This window comes from Schistocerca piceifrons, chromosome 4 (assembly GCF_021461385.2).
Source record: "Schistocerca piceifrons isolate TAMUIC-IGC-003096 chromosome 4, iqSchPice1.1, whole genome shotgun sequence".
In the NCBI taxonomy this organism is placed as follows: Eukaryota; Metazoa; Arthropoda; class Insecta; order Orthoptera; family Acrididae; genus Schistocerca; species Schistocerca piceifrons.
Window position 1 is genome coordinate 569,045,268 of NC_060141.1, and position 21,486 is coordinate 569,066,753.

At 42.1% G+C, this 21,486-nt stretch overlaps 1 protein-coding gene across 1 annotated transcript in view; it reads right to left on the reverse strand.

Annotated features, from left to right (window-relative positions):
- The window catches only part of LOC124796007 (facilitated trehalose transporter Tret1-like), a 51,568-nt gene extending 38,971 nt beyond the window's left edge, over positions 1–12,597 (reverse strand). Inside the window, exons 1-2 of the mRNA XM_047260090.1 lie at positions 12,141–12,597; positions 3,417–3,811 (exon numbers count right to left, since the gene is read on the reverse strand). Coding sequence (XP_047116046.1) covers positions 3,417–3,811; positions 12,141–12,597 — 852 coding nt within the window. The remainder of the gene's footprint in view (positions 1–3,416; positions 3,812–12,140) is intronic.
- Positions 12,598–21,486: the final 8,889 nt, after the last annotated feature.

Sequence of the window (21,486 nt, forward strand, 5' to 3'; positions counted from 1 at the left end):
GCCCAGAAGTGTGAACAATATGGGTCCTTCTGAGAATTATATTTTCACACAAGACAATAATCCAAAGCATACAGCTTAGATGCAAGGCTTTAGCTGTTGCATTAACACTTCCCTCTTGATGCTAACACCACTGCAATGCCCAGACGTTGATCCAACAGAAATTTTGTGGAATGTACTCTAGAGGAATATGAGGAGTCTTCAGATGTGCAATAGAAATGAACTAAAGAACTCTACTGGAGGAATGGCTGAAAATTACATTGCAAAAAAAAAAAAAAAAAATTCTCTGGTGAAGTCCATGCCACGGAGACTGCAAGAGGTTATACAAGGTGGTCCATTGATCGTGACTGGGCCAAATATGTCACGAAACAAGCGTCAAACGAAAAAACTAAAAAAGAACGAAACTTGTCTAGCTTGAAGAGGGAAACCAGATGGCGCTATGGTTGGCCCGCTAGATGGCGCTGCCATAGGTCAAACGGATATCAACTGCGTTTTTCTTAAATAGGAACCCCAACTTTTTAATACATATTCGTGTAGTACATAAAGAAATATGAATATTTTAGTTGAACAACTTTTTTCGGTTTGTGGTAGATGGCGCTGTAGTAATCACAAACATATGGCTCAAAATTTTAGACGAAAAGTTGGTAACAGGCAGGTCTTTTAAATTAAATTACAGAACGTAGGTACGTATGAACATTTTATTTCGGTTGTTCCAATGTGATACATGTACCTTTGTGAATTTATCATGTATGAGAACGCATGCTGTTACAATGTGATTACCTGTAAATGCCACATTAATGCAATAAATGCTCAAAATGATGTCCGTCAACCTCAATGCATTTGGCAATACGTGTAACGACATTCCTCTCAACAGCGAGTATTTCGCCTTCCGTAATGTTCGCACATGCAGTGACAATGCGCTGACGCATTTTGTCAGGCGTTGTCGGTGGATCACGATAGCAAATATTCTTCAACTTTCCCCACAGGAAGAAATCCGGGGACGTCAGATCCGGTGAACGTGCGGGCCATGATATGGTGCTTCGAAGACCAATCCACCTGTCATGAAATATGCTATTCAATACCGCTTCAACCGCACGCGAGCTATGTGCCGGACATCCATCATGTTGGAAGTACATCGCCAGTCTGTCATGCAGTGGAACATCTTGTAGTAACATCGGTAGAACATTTCTTAAGAAATCAGCATACATTGCACCATTTAGATTGCCATCGAAAAAATGGGGGCCAGTTATCCTTCCTCCCATAATGCCGCACCATACATTAACCCGCCAAGGTCGCTGAAGTTCCACTTGTCGCAATCATTGTGGATTTTCCGTTGCCCAGTAGTGCATATTATGCCGGTTTACCTTACCGCTGTTGGTGAATGGCGCTTCGTCTCTAAATAACACGCGTGCAAAAAATCTGTCATCGTCCCATAAATTCTCTTGTGCCTAGTGGCAGAACTGTACACGACGTTCAAAGTCGTCGCCATGCAATTCATGGTGCATAGAAATATGGTACGGGTGCAATCGATGTTGATGGAGCATTCTCAACACCGACGTTTTTGAGATTTCAATTCTCGCGCAATTTGTATGCTACTGATGTGCGGATTAGCCGCGACAGCAGCTAAAACACCTATTTGGCCATCATCATCTGTCGCAGGTCGTGATTGACGATTGACATTTCCTTAAATAACGTAACTATCCGGCGAACGGTCCGGACACTTGGATGATGTCGTCCAGGATACCGAACAACATACATAGCACACGCCCGTTGGGCATTTTGATCACAATAGCCATACATCAACACGATTTCGACCTTTTCCGCAATTGGTAAGCGGTCAATTTTAACATGGATAATGTATCACGAAGCCAATACCGTCCACAATGGCGGAATGTTACGTGATACCACGTACTTACACGTTTGTGACTATTACAGTGTCATCTATCCGAAAGTGAAAAAAGTGGTCCAACTAAAACATTCATATTTCTTTACGTACTACACGAATATGTAATAAAAATGGAGGTTCCTATTTTAAAAAACGCAGTTGATATCCGTTTGACCTATGGCAGGCCATCTAGCGGGCCAACCATAGCGCCATCTGGTTTCCCCCTTCAAGCTAGACGAGTTTCGTTGTTTGTAGTTTTTTCGTTTGATGCTTATTTCGTGAGATATTTGGCCCGGTCTCTATCAATGGAATACCCTGTATACAGGAAAGGAAGGACTACTAAGTACTAACCACAAAGTTCAATGTTGAGAGTGTCATTTTCAGTACTGCAGATGAATACCTTTTTTACATCCTAATTTGACTATCTTTCCTTTCCCAAAGACGTCGTTGGGTGCAATATGGAGGGGCATTGCGTCAGCACACGGCTCTCCCAAATGTTGTCAGATTTCATGAACTGTTGCTGCTACTACTCGGTCGGGTAGTTCCTCAATCGGAATCATAAAGTTGAGTGCTGTTCCAGTCCTCTCAGCAAGGAAAGACATCTAGCAGTACCAGGAATTGAACCCACGTCCCTCACAAGACAGTTTGCAGCACTGAGCACTCACCTATGGAAGTTGAACTGTAGGTTCCTCTTTAACCAGCTGGGTGAGTCAACTCAGACGTCAGAGAAAGGCACTGGCATACTGCCTCTAATAAGCCCATGGCTAATGGAGCACTTTGTGTTCATACCAGCATACAGATCGACGACAGCTGCACCATTGACATCAATCAAATTTCTGTTCTTATCAAAAAATTAAATTACTTTTAATTCCTGTTACATATCTTTCAGCCCGCATCTCGTGGTCGTGCGGTAGCGTTCTCGCTTCCCACGCCCGGGTTCCCGGGTTCGATTCCCGGCGGGGTCAGGGATTTTCTCTGCCTCGTGATGGCTGGGTGTTGTGTGCTGTCCTTAGGTTAGTTACGTTTAAGTAGTTCTAAGTTCTAGGGGACTGATGACCATAGATGTTAAGTCCCATAGTGCTCAGAGCCGTTTGAACCTTTTCAACATATCTTTCACAGATTTTATAGTTTGTAAGGAAGTCATATTGTGATAAAACTATGATAGTTAAAAAACTAGGCTTGGATACGAATTCATCACAGAAAACTCATTGCAAGAAGTTATTTAACGAAGGGCTATCTAATAACTTTCTTAGATGGTCTGTGTATCTATAAGCTGGTGTTTAGTGACAGCATGGAACTACATCAAACCCTCCGAAAGTGTAGGACCAAAGCATGAACGTGGGCACTGTCATCTGCACCACTCTCAATTTATTGTAGTAACAGTAAGTTGCACAGCAAGAGCACACTCCATACCCGAGCTGATATTAGTTTCTTAGAGAATGACAGAATAGTTTTGGCTCTTGCAGCGATTTTTTGTTTTAGTGCTGAAGGGTGGTGGGCAGCTGTTGAGTAAATGAGCTGTGAAGATACTCACGAGAAAAACGACCATGGCGGCGAGTGGCAGCCACTGCACAGCTGTGAGGTCTGTGTGCACCACGTCCTTGAGGTAAAAGAGGGTACCAAGCGCAGCCATGGTGACGCCACAGCCGGCGAACGAGAGCAGCAGCAATGGCCGCCGGCCAGCACGGTCTGCCAGCAGCGATGTGGCAACACTGGTCACTGTCTGCACTGCTGCCACGATGATGGCGCACACATCTGCATCCAGCGCCACGCCTGACTGCCGGAAGATGTCAGTGGTGTAGCCCAAGAGCACAGCCAGCCCCGTGAACACCTGTGTCATGATCAGCACAACGCACAACACCAGTGCCCGCCGGTTTCCACGTCGCCGCACCAGCTGACCCAGCAGCTCCAGCCGCGATCGCCTGGCCTCTGCCCCAACAAAGCATGCAGCTGCACTACTGTGTCACATAATTATCAACAATTCCTAAATATAACCTCTGACATTTCAGCTCTTTCAACCAATGTACCTCCTGGAGCAACTAGTGGCTCCTCAGAACCAGTCCTTCCAAGAAGGGGGCGATAATTTTAGAATGAACTATCAACAGCTTCCATCCTCGTAACTTTGACCTCATCTTTTAAAATCATCCTATCTGATTAAAATCCCTCAAACTGACCTCCACTGTGACCTATCATACAAACTACACACACTAACCCCTAAACGTGAATCCTCAAAAGTTGAAGCCACTAAAACTGCTGAATGGCTGAACATAGTGAATACTTACCTCCACCTTACTCTACACGTACAAAGCCTTAATCAAACCAACTTTCTTTTAAGCCAATGTCACAAGGATTTCCACTTTACATAGACTCTACCAATTCCTTCAAATCTTCAGATACCATGCACTAAACCCTGCCTTCCTTGTCTGTGTAACATTCCCCATTGTGATCTCATATGAGCTTCTGAATTTCCCCTCTCTTCCATAAGTCCTAGAATGGACTGAAACTGCTAAAACAACTAAACGGCTAAACATGGGGACTGCATACCACCACCATGTGCCATACACACAAAACCATAATCCAACTGAACCCTCTATTGTCAGTTTCACAAGGATTTCTGCTCTGCATAACCTATACAGTCTGTCCAACTCCTCGAATGCCATGCACCCCGCCTCGCCTCCTAACTCATCTACTATCCTCTGCTATGATTCCATATGAGCTTATTCTGCTCTCTCCTCTCCCACACTGAACAAAATCAAATGGCTCTGAGCACTATGGGACTCAACTGCTGAGGTCATTAGTCCCCTAGAACTTAGAACTAGTTAAACTTAACTAATCTAAGGACATCACACACATCCATGCCCGAGGCAGGATTCGAACCTGCGACCGTAGCGGTCTCGCGGTTCCAGACTGCAGCGCCAGAACCACGCGGCCACTTCGGCCGGCCCACACTGAACACCTTCACGTTTGCCATATTTACTGCAAACTTTATACCAACAACCCTATCATTTCATTCTTGTCCATTAATCCTAGAAATCTATTGTACCAATACATGTCCCCAACCTTACATCTTCAGTCTCTCCACATCTGGTCCCACATCTGATAATTTTCCCTACCTTACAGTAAAATGTGCACAGAACTCTACCCATCCTTCCTCCTTTAACAGAATACACCTATTTCTCTCCAGTTCAGGGCTCATCATCGTCTTCTCCAACATTTTCCACACTCCCTTTACAGCACTTTGACCAGGGACTTCTTCCCAAACTCTTCTACCCATCCCTTCTAAAACACATTCCCTCCTGAAATCCTCCTCATCCTCATCCCCCTTCCGCCAATCTAGTCCAGTAAAGTGAAGTGCTTTATATTTATGTAGAGACTATCTTAATAATTTTAAAGAATATATATATATATAGAATGAAAACAGTCTTGGTTGCATGCAGAACTGTTTTTATTGATAACAATTAGACGTTTCGCCATAGAAAGTCATCGTCAGATGATGTAATTATTACTAATAAAAAAATTCTACAAATGTGACTGGTTTCATTGAAAAATATTCATAACCAGTTGCTGCATCAGACAACCAAACTGGAGCGGAACCAATGTCACACATATCTTTTACCTTCCAAAAATTTTTTGGAAGCTCTTCATGATTTATTAATACTTCTGCTACCACTTCAACCTCATCCTGATGAGTGAGGCAATGAAATAACGATAAGAATAAAAGGTTATGTCTGATGATACCACTTTCCTAATCCTCAAACCTACATTCCAAAAATCCCAACAATTACTCCAACTTCCTCTTAACCAGGTTACAACCTGATGAAACCAATGGCTCCTCAAGAACCCAGGTAATAATTCTAGGACACACCACCACCAGCTTTGGTGTTCATGATTCCTACATAACCACTGAAGACTGCCATGTTTTTCTAACTAACACACTAAAACCTCAAACTAACACTCCACTGTAAACTAACACGAAAATTCATCTCTTAAACACAGCCTACAATTTGTAACTGATGGTTCAAATGGCTCTGAGCACTATGGGACTTAACAGCTGAGGTCATCAGTCCCCTAGAACTTATAACTACTTAAACCTAACTAACCTAAGGACTTCACACACATCCATGCCCGAGGCAGGATTCGAACTGCGACCGTAGAAGCAGCGCGGTTCTGGGCTGAAGCGTCTATAACTGCTCGGCCATTTGTAACTGACCAAGCATGTTGATTGCATCCCTTCCACTATCCTCCATATCTAATAAACCTAGATCTGACCAACGCTCTCCTATGCCAACATTGCCTGGATATTTGCTCCAGCAAAGTCCCATTACTGCTTCTATATCCTTGAACCACTTTACTTTGTGTTACAATTAACTTTTGTTTATCTTTCCACACATGAATCCTGTAATTTCTCGTCAAATACCTCTCCCCCTCACTCACATCTAACATCTCGATATACTAACCAAAACCCCTCTAATTGTTAGTCCCGGTTTCTTGCCACTCCTATACTGACCCACATTACCAGTCCATCATCTACAAACAATCTGCATACTCTCTTTCTAAATGCAACTGCCTCACTCTCTTAGACAACAGGATCCACACCAATATGTATTCATCCTTACAGCTCCATTCTCTTCATACTCTACTGAACATCAGGATGCCGACCTCTTTCTCCATCACCTAGTGAGATGACACAGTGGTAAGTGCACTGGACTCACATTCGGGAGGACGATGGTTCAAATGTGCTTCCAGCCATCCTGATTTAGGTTTCCCATGATCTCCCGAAATCGCTGCAGGCAAAAGCTGGGATGGTTCCTTTGAAAGGGCGTGGCTGACTTACTTCCCCATCCTTCCCTATTCAGATGGGACTGATGACCTCGCTGTTGCAACCCACTGGACTTGTTAGCTTTATACTGACACTCTATGACCTACAGAATGTCTAATTTTCCATCTTCTAACTATCCCTACCCACAGGAAGTCCATCAGTCTCCAGTGAATATTCAGGGCTCCTTTTTAAGATCTCTACCTTTCTGCGCCATTTTGTTTTTATTTACAAATTAAAAAACGAAAACGTGGTCAACGTGTGTTTAAATACCATCTGGAGCAACATACTACAATAATCTTTAGAAACCATGTAAATATCTCACTTATTTAATTACACTGCCTGACAAAAGTAGTGAAGCATCCTGAAGGGTAGGGGAAAACAGAACGAAACTTCACAGGCTGTAAGTCTATGTGAAGTTATTTCAGTGATTATAAAACTGAGTCATATTTACAAAAAACTTGGTAGAATGAGCCCACTTTCCAGTACGACGTTGCACGCTCTGTGGCCTGAATGCATGCACTGGCTGGGTTAGGAGGATGTTATAAAGTCATTGTGACCTCTCATGAAGCAAAAGGCCCACAACTGGTGTAACTTGTCCTTGATATCCAGGATTCTGGCAATGGGACTGAGTTGATGCTAGAGATGGTCCCACATATATCTATTTGGAACACATTTAGTAATCTTGCTGGTCATGGGAGTACCTCAGCATCATGCAGACAGTTCACAAAGACAAGTACTGTCCTTTTGAAAAATGGCCACATGGGAAGTAACATATAAGGGTGTAGGATTTCTGTGACTTACCATTGTGCTTTCAGTTCCCTCAATCACTACCAACCATGGCCTGAATTCATACTTGATGTTGTAGGCAGTATTTTATCTGTTCTCAAATGACAGGTGCAGATACGACAGGGTTACATTTACTTGGGGCACAGTAACATAGACGAGGAGCGTATCTGCCCTCACTTTCACGTGCAATCCAATGTCGGGCGACTGCCACATCCGAATGCAACACTCAGATGGATACTGCACGATTCAACCAGCCTGTGAAATGGAGAGCCACAACGAGACGTCTTTCAAACTCTGTTACAGGCTGATAACGCTGTCTCGCACGAGTACAAGGCATTTCCGTGCCCTTCACAGTGATCATTCAACATGTAATGCTGTTCACGTCCTTTATATACCCTATCAGGTCTGGTAACAACACTAAAAATGAACAACACTATTGAAAGCTGGTTGCCATTCTACCTTTCACAGAGAACTGCATTCTTATCATTTACATACCCACTAATGCTGCATATATGTACAAAGTTTCATTGACAGCCAACCATGTGTTCTGGGTACTTCACTTTTTTTGCCAGGTAGTGTATGACGCATCAACTGTATGTGTTATTATACCCATTTAGATGAAAAGCATGAAAATTATACCACTGACAGCCCACCGCATCAAAGACCTAGGTAAGGGGGATAAACTAACAATTACGAAATAAGAGAGGTTAAAACCCTTAGTTCGTGTCATATGTTGCATGAACAGTAGAAACGACCTACTTGAGCTGCAAAAAGAATTGTCATTGCTCGGTTCTCGGCGCTCAGTCTGGAACCGCGCGACTGCTACGGTCGCAGGTTCGAATCCTGCCTCGGGCATGGATGTGTGTGATGTCCTTAGGTTAGTTAGGTTTAAGTAGTTCTAAGTTCTAGGGGACTGATGACCACAGATGTTAAGTCCCATAGTGCTCAGAGCCATTTGAACCATTTTTTGTCATTGCTTTTTAATTTTAGAGGGATCGTATTTATGAAAGCGAAGAGATTAAAAATGAGCTGCAACAGCTGAAGATCTCTCGTGTCTAGGAAAAGGAATGGATTATTCCAGCTCTTGAAAAAAGATCGTGGGACAGATTCACAAAGCCTTGTACATATCATCTCACTGACGTCAGTTTTGTGTATTGCTATGAAATCTATTTTTTGTTCACATATAAACATTTTTTGGAGACCCATCATTGCTGTTTCCAAAATTTGAACCAGTTGCTAGGCAATTGTTGTAAACAATCGAGAAGCAGCAAATCGAAATACATTAGTATAGATTCCGAAATCATTATATTAATACGTGAGCACAAAAGTTAAAGTGACAGTCTTTAATATTGATTATACAAGGAGGCCAACGAAACTTACATAATTTCAAAGATACTTTGCCGTAGATGTGCACAAAGAAAAAAAGTGTATATGTACGTAGTCATTAAGAGTGCAGAAATGAAGGGGATAGTGTCATATTAGTAACTCTGATGACACCTTCCCTATCACGCACTAAAATCGCCAGTAAGTGAGCATCGAAGATTGGAGTGCTACTAAAATCTCTCGGGCGTACCGATCAGATGCTATGGCAGAAATGAGACATGAAAGTAACAGCGTTTCGTTCATGTTTATGTGGTTTATTTGCAGTAATACACGCATACCGGCTAGCGACAGTGCAATAACTGCTAGGTCGATGAAGTTGTCAGGAGTGGAAATAAAAATATCATAGTAACAAAGTCTGTATATTGGAATTGTTACTTTGCTTAATTTTCTGTAAGAGTAACTTTGTGGTCATTTGCTGCCGTTACCATAAAATTTCAAGTAAGTTTCTAATTTTTTATTTCTTTATTTTGAATAATTATGGCTTCCGACTTCTCTTATTATACGGAAACCATGTTTGTTTTAGACTTTGCCAAGAAGAAGAACGATAACGGGCCGAGCGGAAGACGCAGAAATAGACAGAGACAATTTTTGAGTAGAGAAATTAATGGGGATGTGGACATTCATAATAATAATGCAACTGTTTGATTGAACGATAATATTTTTAATATGTGAACTTCGAAAACTGAATTACCGATGTTTAAAATTAGTTATACAAGGAGAAATATGAAACTTATATAATTCAAAGATTGTTTACCATAGACGTGCACAAAAAAATCCTGTGTGTACATAGTCATTAAAAGAGGTAAAAGGAAGTATACAGACACGTATAAGTTTTCCTCTGTTCCTCTGTCTCTCACATTGCTAACATTGGTAGCAAGTTGTACCACAAGTACCTATCAGGTGCTGTGGTAGAAATGAGACAAGAAAGTAACAACGGTTCGCGTAATCGCATTCTAGGGACATTCATGATTAAATTTTGCAGATGGTTCATTTGCAGCAGCACACGCATACCGGGCAGCTAAACTGCCACAGCTACGACGTCGTTGATGCTGTCAATAGTGGAAAAAGAAGCCGTCTGGAGCAACAGACGCTGTTCATGAGCTTCGTTTTTTCACTTTCTTTCGTCTAAGAGTAAACAGAACCAACTTTGTGTTCGCTTGCCGCCATCGCCACAAAATTTGAAGTCAGCGTCTTCATTGTGAATAGCTACGACTTCCCTTATTATACGGAAACTATATCTGTTTTAAGTATGCCTCGAAGAAGAGCGCTAACCAGTCGAACTGAAAGACGAAGGGCTAGAGGGAGACAATTTTTGTCTACACAAAGTAATAGGAACAACGTAGACGTTGATAATATTAATTCTATTCTGGTTTTTAAAGATAAATTTAAACGCACATTGAACGTAATTCCAAATAACTACTGGCGATTAAAATTGCTACACCACGAAGATGACGTGCTACAGACTCGAAATTTAACCGACAGGAAGAAAATGCTGTGATATACAAATTATCAGCTTTTCAGAGCATTCACACAAGGTTGGCGCCGGTGGCGACACCTACAACGTGCTGACATGAGAAAATTTTCCAACCGATTTCCCATAGCAAACAGCAGTTGACCGGCGTTGCCTGGTGAAACGTTGTTGTGATGCCTCGTGCAAGGAGGAGAAATGCGTACCATCACGTTTCCGACTTTGATAAAGGTCGAATTGTAGCCTATCGCGATTGCGGTTTATGGTATCGGGACATTGCTTCTCGTGTCGGTTGAGATCCAATGACTGTTAGCAGAATATGGAATCGGTGGGTTCAGGAGGGTAGTACGGAACGCCGTGCTGGATCCCAACGGCTTCGTATCACTAGCAGTCGAGATGACAGACATCTTATCTGCATGGCTGTAACGGAAAGTGCAGTCACGTCTCAATCCCTGAGTCAACAGATGGGACGTTAGCAAGACAACAACCATCTGCACGAACAGTTCGACGACGTTTGCAGCAGCATGGACTATCAGCTCGGAGACCATGGCCGCGATTACCCTTGACGCTGCATCACAGTCAGGAGCGCCTGCGATGGTGTACTCAACGACGAACCTGGGTGCACGAATGGCAAAACGTCATTTTTTCGGATGTATCCAGATTCTGTTTACAGCGTCATGATGGTCGCATCCCTGTTTGGCAACATCGCGGTGAACGCACATTGGAAGCGTGTATTCGTCATCGCCATACTGGCGTATCACCCGGCATGATGGTATGGGGCGCCATTGGTTACACGTCTCGGTCACCTCTTGTTCGCATTGACGTCACTTTGAACAGTGGACATAACATTTCAGATGTGTTACGACCCGTGGATCTATCCTTCATTCGATCTCTACGAAACCCTACATTTCAACAGGATAATGCACGACCGCATGTTGCAGGTCCTATACGGGCCTTTCTGGATACAGAAAATGTTCGACTGCTGCCCTGGCCAGCACATTCTCCAGATCTCTCACCAATTGAAAACGTCTGGTCAATGGTGCCCGAGCAACTGACTTGTTACAATACGCCAGTCACTACTCTTGATGAACTGTGGTATCGTGTTGAAGCTGCATGGGTAGCTGTACCTGTACAGCCATCCAAGCTCTGTTTGACTCAATGCCCAGGCTTTTCAAGGCCGTTATTACGGCCAGAGGCGGTTGATCTGGGTACTGATTTCTCAGGATCTATGCACCCAAATTGCGTGAAAATGTAACCACATGTCAGTTCTACTGCAATATATTTGTCCAATGAATACCCGTTTATCATCTGCATTTCTTCTTGGTGTATCAATTTTAATGGCCAGTAGTGTAAAAGAAGGGGTCAGTTGATAGAATGCATCCAAAGGTATCAAGGAATCTTCTATTTGGAAACGGAGATAAGTGAGTGTGTGTGTGTGTGTGTGTGTGTGTGTGTGTGTGTGTGTGTGTGTGTGTAGGAGAGAGAGAGAGAGAGAGATGGGCGGAGAATAAAATTTACGGAGTGAGATTAAGTCTGGACTACAATAAACAGGTTTAAGTGTGTGCAGGTTGCAATAATTAAGCAGAGAAGAGGAGGCTAGCACAGGATGGACAAGTGTGGAGAACTGTATCAAAACAGTCGCTGGAACTCAAAACAACACATTCTGCTGGTGGGGGAAAATTATTTTCTGAATAGTCCTCGTCTTGTATTTACCCAGTGGCGTCACATTATTCTGTACTATGAAACAAGATGTCCCTTATAAGTGCAGCTATCTGACGTGAGATGCAAAGAGGGCTACTCACCTCGCTGCTCCTTGACGTACTTGTGAATAATGCCGAGCTCCTCCTGGATGGCTTCCTCAGACACGGCACCTCGCAACCGCCTCAAGGTCCTTTCTGCATCCTTGTCCCTGCCACGCAGAGCCAAGAAGTAGGGTGACTCGGGCATCCAGAGAAAGCCCAGCATGAAGATGACAGGTACTGCAGCCGACACGATGGCCACAGCCGAGTAGGACATGTAGGGGCCCATGCAGTAGGAGGCGAGCCCACCCGCACTCATGGCGAACTGGAAGACAGTGCCGAGCATACCCCGCACCTTGGCCTCGGCCACCTCCCCCACGTACATCGGTAACAGGCAGGTGCCGGCGCCGACGCCTAGACCAGCCACCAGGCGTGATGCTATCAGCATGGCCGCCGAGTCAGCGAACAGCACCTGTCGGCCGACAGCACCTTTCAGCACATTTCTGTTACCTCTTGCCATGCTGCTTGCTCCTTTCGCCAAGTTGGAAGGACGATTGTGCCAGACTTTATTGGACCTTGTATCTTCATATTGTATGTATTGTATTGTATGTTAACTGGGGACATAGAAACGATGGAGAGGCTCCGTCCCCGCCGCAGCCGCAGTGGTCCACTACCCCACGACGACTACCGCAGTCCACTTCACCCCTCCGCCGCCCCACACCAAACCTAGGGTTATTGAGCGGTTCCGCCCCTGGTGGACCCCCCAGGGAACGTCTCACACCAGACGAGTGTAGTCCCTACGTTTGCGTGGTAGAGTAATGGTGGTGTACGCGTATGTGGAGAACTTGTTTGCGCAGCAATCGCCGATATAGTGTAACTGAGGCGGAATAGGGGGAACCAGCCCGCATTCGCCAAGGCAGATGGAAAACCGCCTAAAAACCATCCACAGACTGGCCGGTTCACCGGCCTCGACACAAATCCGCCGGGCGGATTCGTGCCGGGGACCAGACGCTCCTTCCCGCCCAGAAAGCCGTGCGTTAGACTGCACGGCCAACCGGACGAGCCAACTTCATATTACAAAAACAGAGTTTCTGTCGAGCATTTTTTTATGCAGGATATCCCAGAAGGAATCGTCAAAATTCAGGAATAAGGCAGGAATGATATTTTGAAGCAATAAACTTGGTACAAATGTATGGCCTAATCGGACTGGTTTCGGACAAAGGGCACATTGAATATACATTTGTTTTTGGGATGGTGATGTGCACGTATGTATCTTACCCACTCAATCTCTCTAAAGTATCATTCTCAAATCAGGTTGTGTTTAGTCAAAGTTCAGCAACAGTTTTAATAGGCTAACAGATTGTGTGTACATAGTTTTGGCAATACATAAACGTTATTATAGAATGGGGCTAAATTTCATACAGAGACAGATAGTGGGAAACTCACAAGTTGTCAGGTGCATTATTTCTATTCTTTGGATTAGTAACTAACTTTATCGGTTAGTTCGTGGCTTCTTAACAGTCGCCAAAGTTCCAGGTAATGGAGGCCAAATTGTATGTTAACTAAAGAAACTACAACAGATACTACACTTGTCTGATCCTGGAAGACTTTAACCTAAGTGCTACTGACTTATTGGCTTTTCCAGTTCTTGATGACCGCGAATACTACGCTGTGGATATCTCTTGCCACTTTTCTTCCTTCTGGAAATTCACGTATTATTCAACAATTCAGATGTCCACACTCCACACTAACGTCAGGTTCCAACAGTAGTGATGCAAAAAGGCTGTAATAGTTCTAGGAGAACGACATCATTCTATTCCAACTGTATATGAGACTTTCTTCTAATTTCCAGTGACTATTTCGAAAGCAATTCTATATTTTTTACGACTCTTCTTCTGTACTACAATTTCATAGATTTTAAGTCATGCAAAAAGGATATTTCAAAATTCTTTTGGGTTAAAGTATTTTGATGACTTGAATTAGTTGAGCAGGGAGATAAGTGCGGAAGACTGACTTTAATATTTTATTTTCCCATTTGCAACCCGTAAGCAAATAAAGATTTCTGCTCCTCCTTAAATTGGACTTATATTAATGTAGCACCGTTTATTTTTACAGTATAGGAAAAGACAGACTTTGCCATATTCCCACACTAACTGGATTCTTTTTTAAAACCCACTCTTCTGCTATGTGGGACAATTACTGAAAGTGCATGAATTTTGCTGTTCACTCAAGCCCATCAGAAGAATGGCAAATAATTTTTGTGTTTCAGAATGAAAGAACTGAGGTAAACGTTATGCAGCACTGAATAACACACCACACACGCATAGCCACTCCTTACCAGCCTACATTACTTTTTGATTGGAGTTTATGAAGCAAACACCGCAGATCAGACTAAAATTCCCTTATATGAGTCTAGGCCTAAATGGAGGTAAGGTAGTCTGATGTGGTATCACTGTGCACTTTTATAGAATGACTATGTGGACTCTTGTGGCACATCAGCAATGTAATATTAGAACAGGTCTGTGATCGAAGTGCTGTGTAGGGTGGGCCCTGTACTTTAAAATGAACTATTGACCACGTCTCATGAGCTGACTTAAATATTCAGTCTGCAGTTTCATGTTGAAGGGTGTCTACTTACCTCTTCTCTTTTCATCACCTCTTACATTTTTCCATCGTGAGCAAATTGGTACTTGACAAATTTCTCCCTTTCTGAACTTTTGGCAAATAGATAGTTGGCGTACCAAATTCTTTGATGAAAGAATGCTACATGGTGGTGAGGTTACCTTGGCGGTCGCTTCAGCCGTAAACTCTAAGAGGAAATTGTTGGTGAGTTATTCGTTCATCTCCGAGGTCCAACAGAAGCCACCTCGCCCACCATGCAGAGCAGTGGAGTGCTATGGACTGGGAAATGTTGCGCAGAAATCTGATTCACTATATTCAGTTTGCTGCTTCCAATCATTCATATTGCCAATTTTGTCCAAAAATTTTAAATCGACCACCTCGGCATTACACATTTGTTAACTGTGGAGTGATCAGAGCAACACTGTGTAAGAGAGAGATAAATTCTTGTGAACCAGCACTTCCAGAGCTTAAGCATTGTGTTATTAAAACCATATAAGCAATGCCAAGGCAGCATAAGCGCATCACAGCATTTTTTATGAAACTTACTCATATTTTTTAATTATTGGACTTATTTATTCTGAGTGATTAAGTAATTAAGTATGTCAAATGGACTACGGGTCTCAGTTACTATTTTTCTTTGCCAGTTTAACATGTGTGATACTGTTCTTATTCTTTCAATATTTCGATGCAAATGATTTCTTTATGTAATTTTCATGTACAAGATTACAATCTGAGTTGGTTTTCAAAAAGCATTTGCCTGATGAAGCATCAGAGATAAAGTGAAGATATCTGGTTCCGAGCTCTAGCACGACAATAATATTGATCAGGCAACAAAATACATATCAGACTTTTTCAAGTTAAGAAGAACGTTCTGTACATGCATTACTACACGTGGAAAAACTTTAGCTTACAATCCTGTTACATTTATTACGCAAAATCTAACTTCCAGTAAAATAACAGCAGAAGCTTCTTCGCTTCATAGCATGGAATTATTCAAAATGAACTGAAATGTAAGTAAACTGTTTTTTTAGTTGATTCCTCTACACTACAATTTTATGCGCAATTAAACTCCACAAGGAATATTCTTGTTAAAACATGCACTCCTACCTCTGTCCCTCTCAAGAAAAGGAGGTATTAAATGCAGTACAAACCATGAGCCAGGCAGCAAACACTGGCAATCCAGATGCGATGAACAGCACCTTGCGGCCGACGATGTCGACGATAATTGGCACGCCTATGATGGGCAGCACACACGAGATGGTCAGGCTGGAGACGATCCAGGAAGCCTCGTCTGCTGTCAATGGCAGCCATGACCCCGGCTCCTGGAGGCGTGGCAGGATGGGCGACACCCAGCCAGAGATCATGCCACTCATCAGGTATGTCAGCGCCGCTGTGGGAACACGCCATTTTAACACAACTCCAAGCAAGATTAAGAGTTCAACGTCTCCTCCAAGATGGTGTTATTAGAGATGGAGCACAAGCTCACTTTGAGAAATGATGGAGATGGGAATTGGGCATACCCTTTCAAGGAACATCCTGGCGTTCACCTTAAGCGATTTAGGGGAATTACGGGAAACTTGACTCTGGATTGTTGGATGAGGGTTTGAACCATTGTCTTTCCAAATACGAGTCCAGTGCGTTATGACAGCACCACCTTCTTAGCTGCAGGGTGACTATTATTGAACATTTTTAAATAAAATTGTCATAACTTCTGAACGGTTTGCGTTAGGACGTCCAAACTTCGCGGTGGGCCACGGGGCACGATGGGGATTAGTTTGTGTCTGTGCACGCACCTTGTTGCTGTTGGTCATTTGCATGTGAAAATTCCATGGACAGTGGGCCTCAGTGTATAGCACTTGTGAAGGCCTACTATGTTATGGCGTAAAGTCGGCGCTGGCACGCCAGTCGGGAACGACTGAGAAGAGAAGGCTGTGAGAAGAGGTGAGCCAATCGGACGCTGACCGACCTCCCTCCAGGATGATAACGCGGCAGCAGCGGCACTTAGGTGACGAGGACACAAGCGCTGCGCCCGACTGTTGGCAGCCCACTTCGATAGCAGCTTCAACGTTAGCCGCTTTGTTAGCCGACGCGTGGTAGCCTCTATCATTAACAATCTCTACGTAGCACAGACTTGTGTTTGGCTTTTCTGAAGAAGACTAATTATTTTGTGTGTCACCCTTTGCGATTGTGAGAACATGTTTGGCCTTGATTCGTTTGATTTGTTTGGCTTTCAAATGCAGGACAATGTGTTGTCAGTGATTGCATTCAGTGTCACAGATAGTGTAGCTAACTTGCTTAAAGAATCCCCTGAACTCTTTTCTGTAGGTTTAGGCAAGGCTAACAATTTTGTTGCACATATTACTATGAAAGACAATGCTCAGCCAAAATTTTGCAGGACTATGTGGCTGCTGAACATTAAGAATTGCAAGACAGCGGAGCTATTGCTACCATACAAGCTAGTCAGTCGGCAATTCCACCGGTTTTGCTCCCCAAACCTTCAGGTCGCGTTCGCCTCTGTGTTGACTTTAACCAAAACTGTGATTCATACTTACCCACTGCCATGCCTAGAGGATCTCATGGGCAGATTAGGCGCTGGTTGCTACTATTCAAAAATTGATTTGCGTGACGCGTATCTTCAAATACCACGAAATGAAGAATCTCAAATCTTGTGTGTTGTGAACACTAATTTTGACTTGTTTAAATACTTGCGTTTGCATTTTGACAGTTCTTCCGCACCCGCCATTTTCCAACGTTATTTGGAACAGCTGACTGCTGAAGTACCAAACTGTTCAAACTATTTGGACGATATTGTCGTAGCAGGTCGTACACCTGAAGAACACATTGCAAATTTGCTTTCTTTGTTTCGTGTGTTGTCTGATGCATGAATAAAGTGTAGACTGGACAGGTGTGATTTTTTTTTTAACCTGAGTTGCAGTATCTTGGTCATGTCATAAACAGCCAAGGTGTACATCCTCTTTAGTCACATTTGTTAGCCATTCGTGACCTGCCAGTTCCTCGTAATGTCACAGAATTGCAGTCAGTCTTGGGGAAAATGAACTATTATATTCGATTCATATCGAATGCTGCACAAATCGCTGCTCCATTGCATCCCTTGCGTCGCAAGAAAGTTCCCTTTGTTTGGACAGATGAGTGCCAAGAAGCGTTTCAAAAGCTTAAAAATGCGTTGCTTAGTGATCGATGCATGGTTCACTTTGATCCTGACAAACCAGTTCTGTTGCAAGTTGACGCTTCCTCTTATGGAATCGGTGCAGTGCTTTCGCTCAGGTTTGGTGATAAAGACAGGCCTATTGCTTTCGCATCAAAAGTGTCGTCCAAAGCTCAGTGTATCTGCCCCAACGTGATGCGCACACGTGTCGAATAGCTCTCGCTGTTTGTCTCTACCTCATATCAGAGACGTCAGGACCCTGGCGGATTCGCCCCCAGGTCCCCAGAGTGGCAGACTGGCGCGCTACCAACGAGCGTGCGGGCCACCTTGGATACATCGCTATCTCCAGCAGGCAAAGCATCCAGAGCATCCGGCAACAGGGCAATCCTGCGGCCAATCGTAGCACGTGGAGCCAAGTTTCCGTAGTTTAAAAATGGTGCGTTGTCGACCTACACAACATTAGTAATTTGGTTCCTACTGGCATCAGCTATCCAGGGTTAAAATTTTGTGACACAATTTTTTCCACTCTGTATGTTCCACTTTCTTTGGCCATCGGCTGTCCTCCATTCTTTCGAGAGGTCCGTGCCATTTTAAGCGTTTCATATCTGTGGTATCTACTACCGATTTATCGACGCCGCAGCCTCTATTATGGTCTGTATGGTTGTAAGTAGGCTGTTTGTTTTTATATTGGTAACGCCACGTTGCGCTCTGTATAAAAATCACTGGCTGTGCTGTGTGCAGTCTGTGGCTGGTTTGCATTGTTGGAATTTGCTATTGTAGTGTTGGTCAGTTGGCTGTTAACAGCGCGTAGGGTTGCGCTGTTGGAGGTGAGCCGCCAGCACTGGTGGATGAGTCGTGTGAAGTTAGCACCCCTTTTTCGAGAAATATACATTTTTTTCAGAGTTCTTGATAGATATGGCATAGCTCCAGAGTTCTTTGTACAAAATTTCAATAGTTCTGCAGAATTTAGCGAAGAAAACAACAATATTCGAAAAAATTTTCGTATCGAAAACGTTCTTTGGCAATTTTCGCAAAATGTAAATAAGTACAAGAGTTCTGAGCACAGTTCTGAATAGAGCTCCAAGAGTTCTTTCGAAAATCCAAGTAACATTTTTTGTGCAGCTAATAGTTTACGAGATAACTGCATTTTAATGAGAAAATCTTTTCACTTACTGTGAAGTTGGCACCCTTTTTTTCAGAAATATATATTTTTTTCAGAGTTCTTGATAGATATGGCATAGTTCTAGAGTTCTTTGTACAAAATTTCAATAGTTCTGCAGAATTTAGCGAAGAAAACAACAAAATTCGAAAAAATTTTCGTATCGAAAACATTTTTTGTCAATTTTCGTAAAAATTAAACTTGTACAACAGTTCTGAGGACAGTTCTGAACAGAACCCCAAGAGCTCTATCGAAAATCCCAACAACATTTTTCTATGGCGATAATGGTTTGAGATAAATTGATTTAATATGGGACACACTTTCTTTACGGAAAATATAAATATATTCGTACAACAGTTCTGATGACAGTTCTGGACACCACGTGAAGAGTTCTATCGAAAATCCTAGTGAAATTTTTTAGTGCAGGTAATAGTTTAAGAGGTAATTGCAACTTAATTAAGAATTCCATAAGAGCTCCTACTGTGAAGCTGGCACCCTTTTTTTCACAAATGTATACTTTTTTCAGATTTCTTGATAGATATGCCATAGTTCTAGAGTTCTTTGTACAAAATTTCAATAGTTCTGCAGAATTTAGCGACGAAAACAATATTCGAAAAAATTTTCGTATCGAAAATATTCTTTGTCAATTTTCGCAAATTGTAAATAAGTACAACAGTTCTGAGCACAGTTCTGAACAGAACTCCAAGAGTTCTATCGAAAACCCAAGTAACATTTTTTTGTGCAGCTAATAGTTTACGAGATAATTGCATTTTAATGAGAAAATCTTTTCACTTACTGTGAAGTTGGCACCCTTTTTTTTAGAAATATATATTTTTTTCAGAGTTCTTGATAGATATGGCATAGTTCTAGAGTTCTTTGTACAAAATTTCAATAGTTCTGCAGAATGTAACGAAGAAAACAACAATACTCGAAAAAAATTTCGTATAGCAAACATTCGTTATTAATTTTCGCAAAAAGTAAATTCGGACAACAGTTCTGAGGGCAGTTCTGAACAGAACCCCAATAGTTCTATAGAATATCCTAATTACAATTTTTTGTGCAGCTAACACGTTACGATATAATTGCAATTTAATTAGGGAACCTCTTCATTTACTCTGAAGTTGGAATCCTTTTCTTCAGAAATATATATATATTTTCAGAGTTCTTGATAGAAATGTCATAGTTCTAGAGTTATTTGTACAAAATTTGAATAGTCCTGCATAATTTAGCGAAAAAAACAACAATACTCGAAAAATTTTTCGTATCGAATACATTCTTTGTCAATTTTCGCAAAAAGTAAATTCGTACAACAGTTGTGAACAGAACACCAAGAGCTCTATCGAAAATCCTAATAACATCTTTTTGTGGCGATGATAGTTTATACGGTAACTGCTTTGATGTTAGACCCACTTTCTCCACAGAAAAAGTAAATTCGTTCAACAGTTTTGATGAACAGTTCTGGTTAACACGTCAAGACTTCTATCTATAATCATAATAACATTTTTTGTGGTTGTAATAGTTTGTATGGTAATTGATTAATTGTGGGGCACTCTTACTCAAAAAAAAAAAAATTATGTCTGTTCGTATGCTCTGATGCCAGCTCTGGATAGCATTGTAAGAGTTCTATCGAAAAAACTAGTAACATATTCTGTGCAGGTAATTGTTTACGTAGTAACTGCCATTATTAAGGAATGCTTATGAGCATTTCCCGTGAAGTTTGAACCCCTTTTACGATAAATATAAATTTTTTTCACAGTTCTTGATATATATGCAATAGTTCTAGATTTCCCTGCTCAAAACACGAATAGTTCTACAGAATTTCGGGAAGAAAACAATAACACGGCAAAATTTTTGTATGGTAAAAAATTATTTGTCAGTTTGGAAAAAATAAATTTGTATAACAGTTCTGTTGGCAGTTCTGGATAGCACCGGAAGAGTTGGATTGAAAATGATAAGAACATTTTTGTGGTGATAATAGTTTATACAATAATTGTTTTAATCTGATACTCACTTTATCTAATATAGCAAAATTCGTAGAATAGTTCTGATGACAGTTCTGAATATCACCCACAGAGTTCTACCAAAAACTATAATAACATTATTTGTGACGATGACATTATATGAGATAATTAATGTGGGACTCACTTTTGTCATGTAAAAGTAATAAATTCGTACAAAAGATCTGACGGCATTTCTTAATACGACCCTAAGAGTTCTATCGACAACTGTAATAACATTTTTTGTGGGGATAACAGTTAATGAGATAATAGCATTTTCGAGAGACCCACTTGGTCTACATTATAATAAATTGGCACAACCCTTTTGCTGCCAGTTCTGTATAGCACCGAAAGAGTTCTTTTAAAAATCCTCATAACATTTTTATGGTGCCAGTAGATTATGAAATAGATTGTGTGTTCACTGTGCAGTGGGTGTGCGCCGATGTGAAACTTACTGGCAGATAA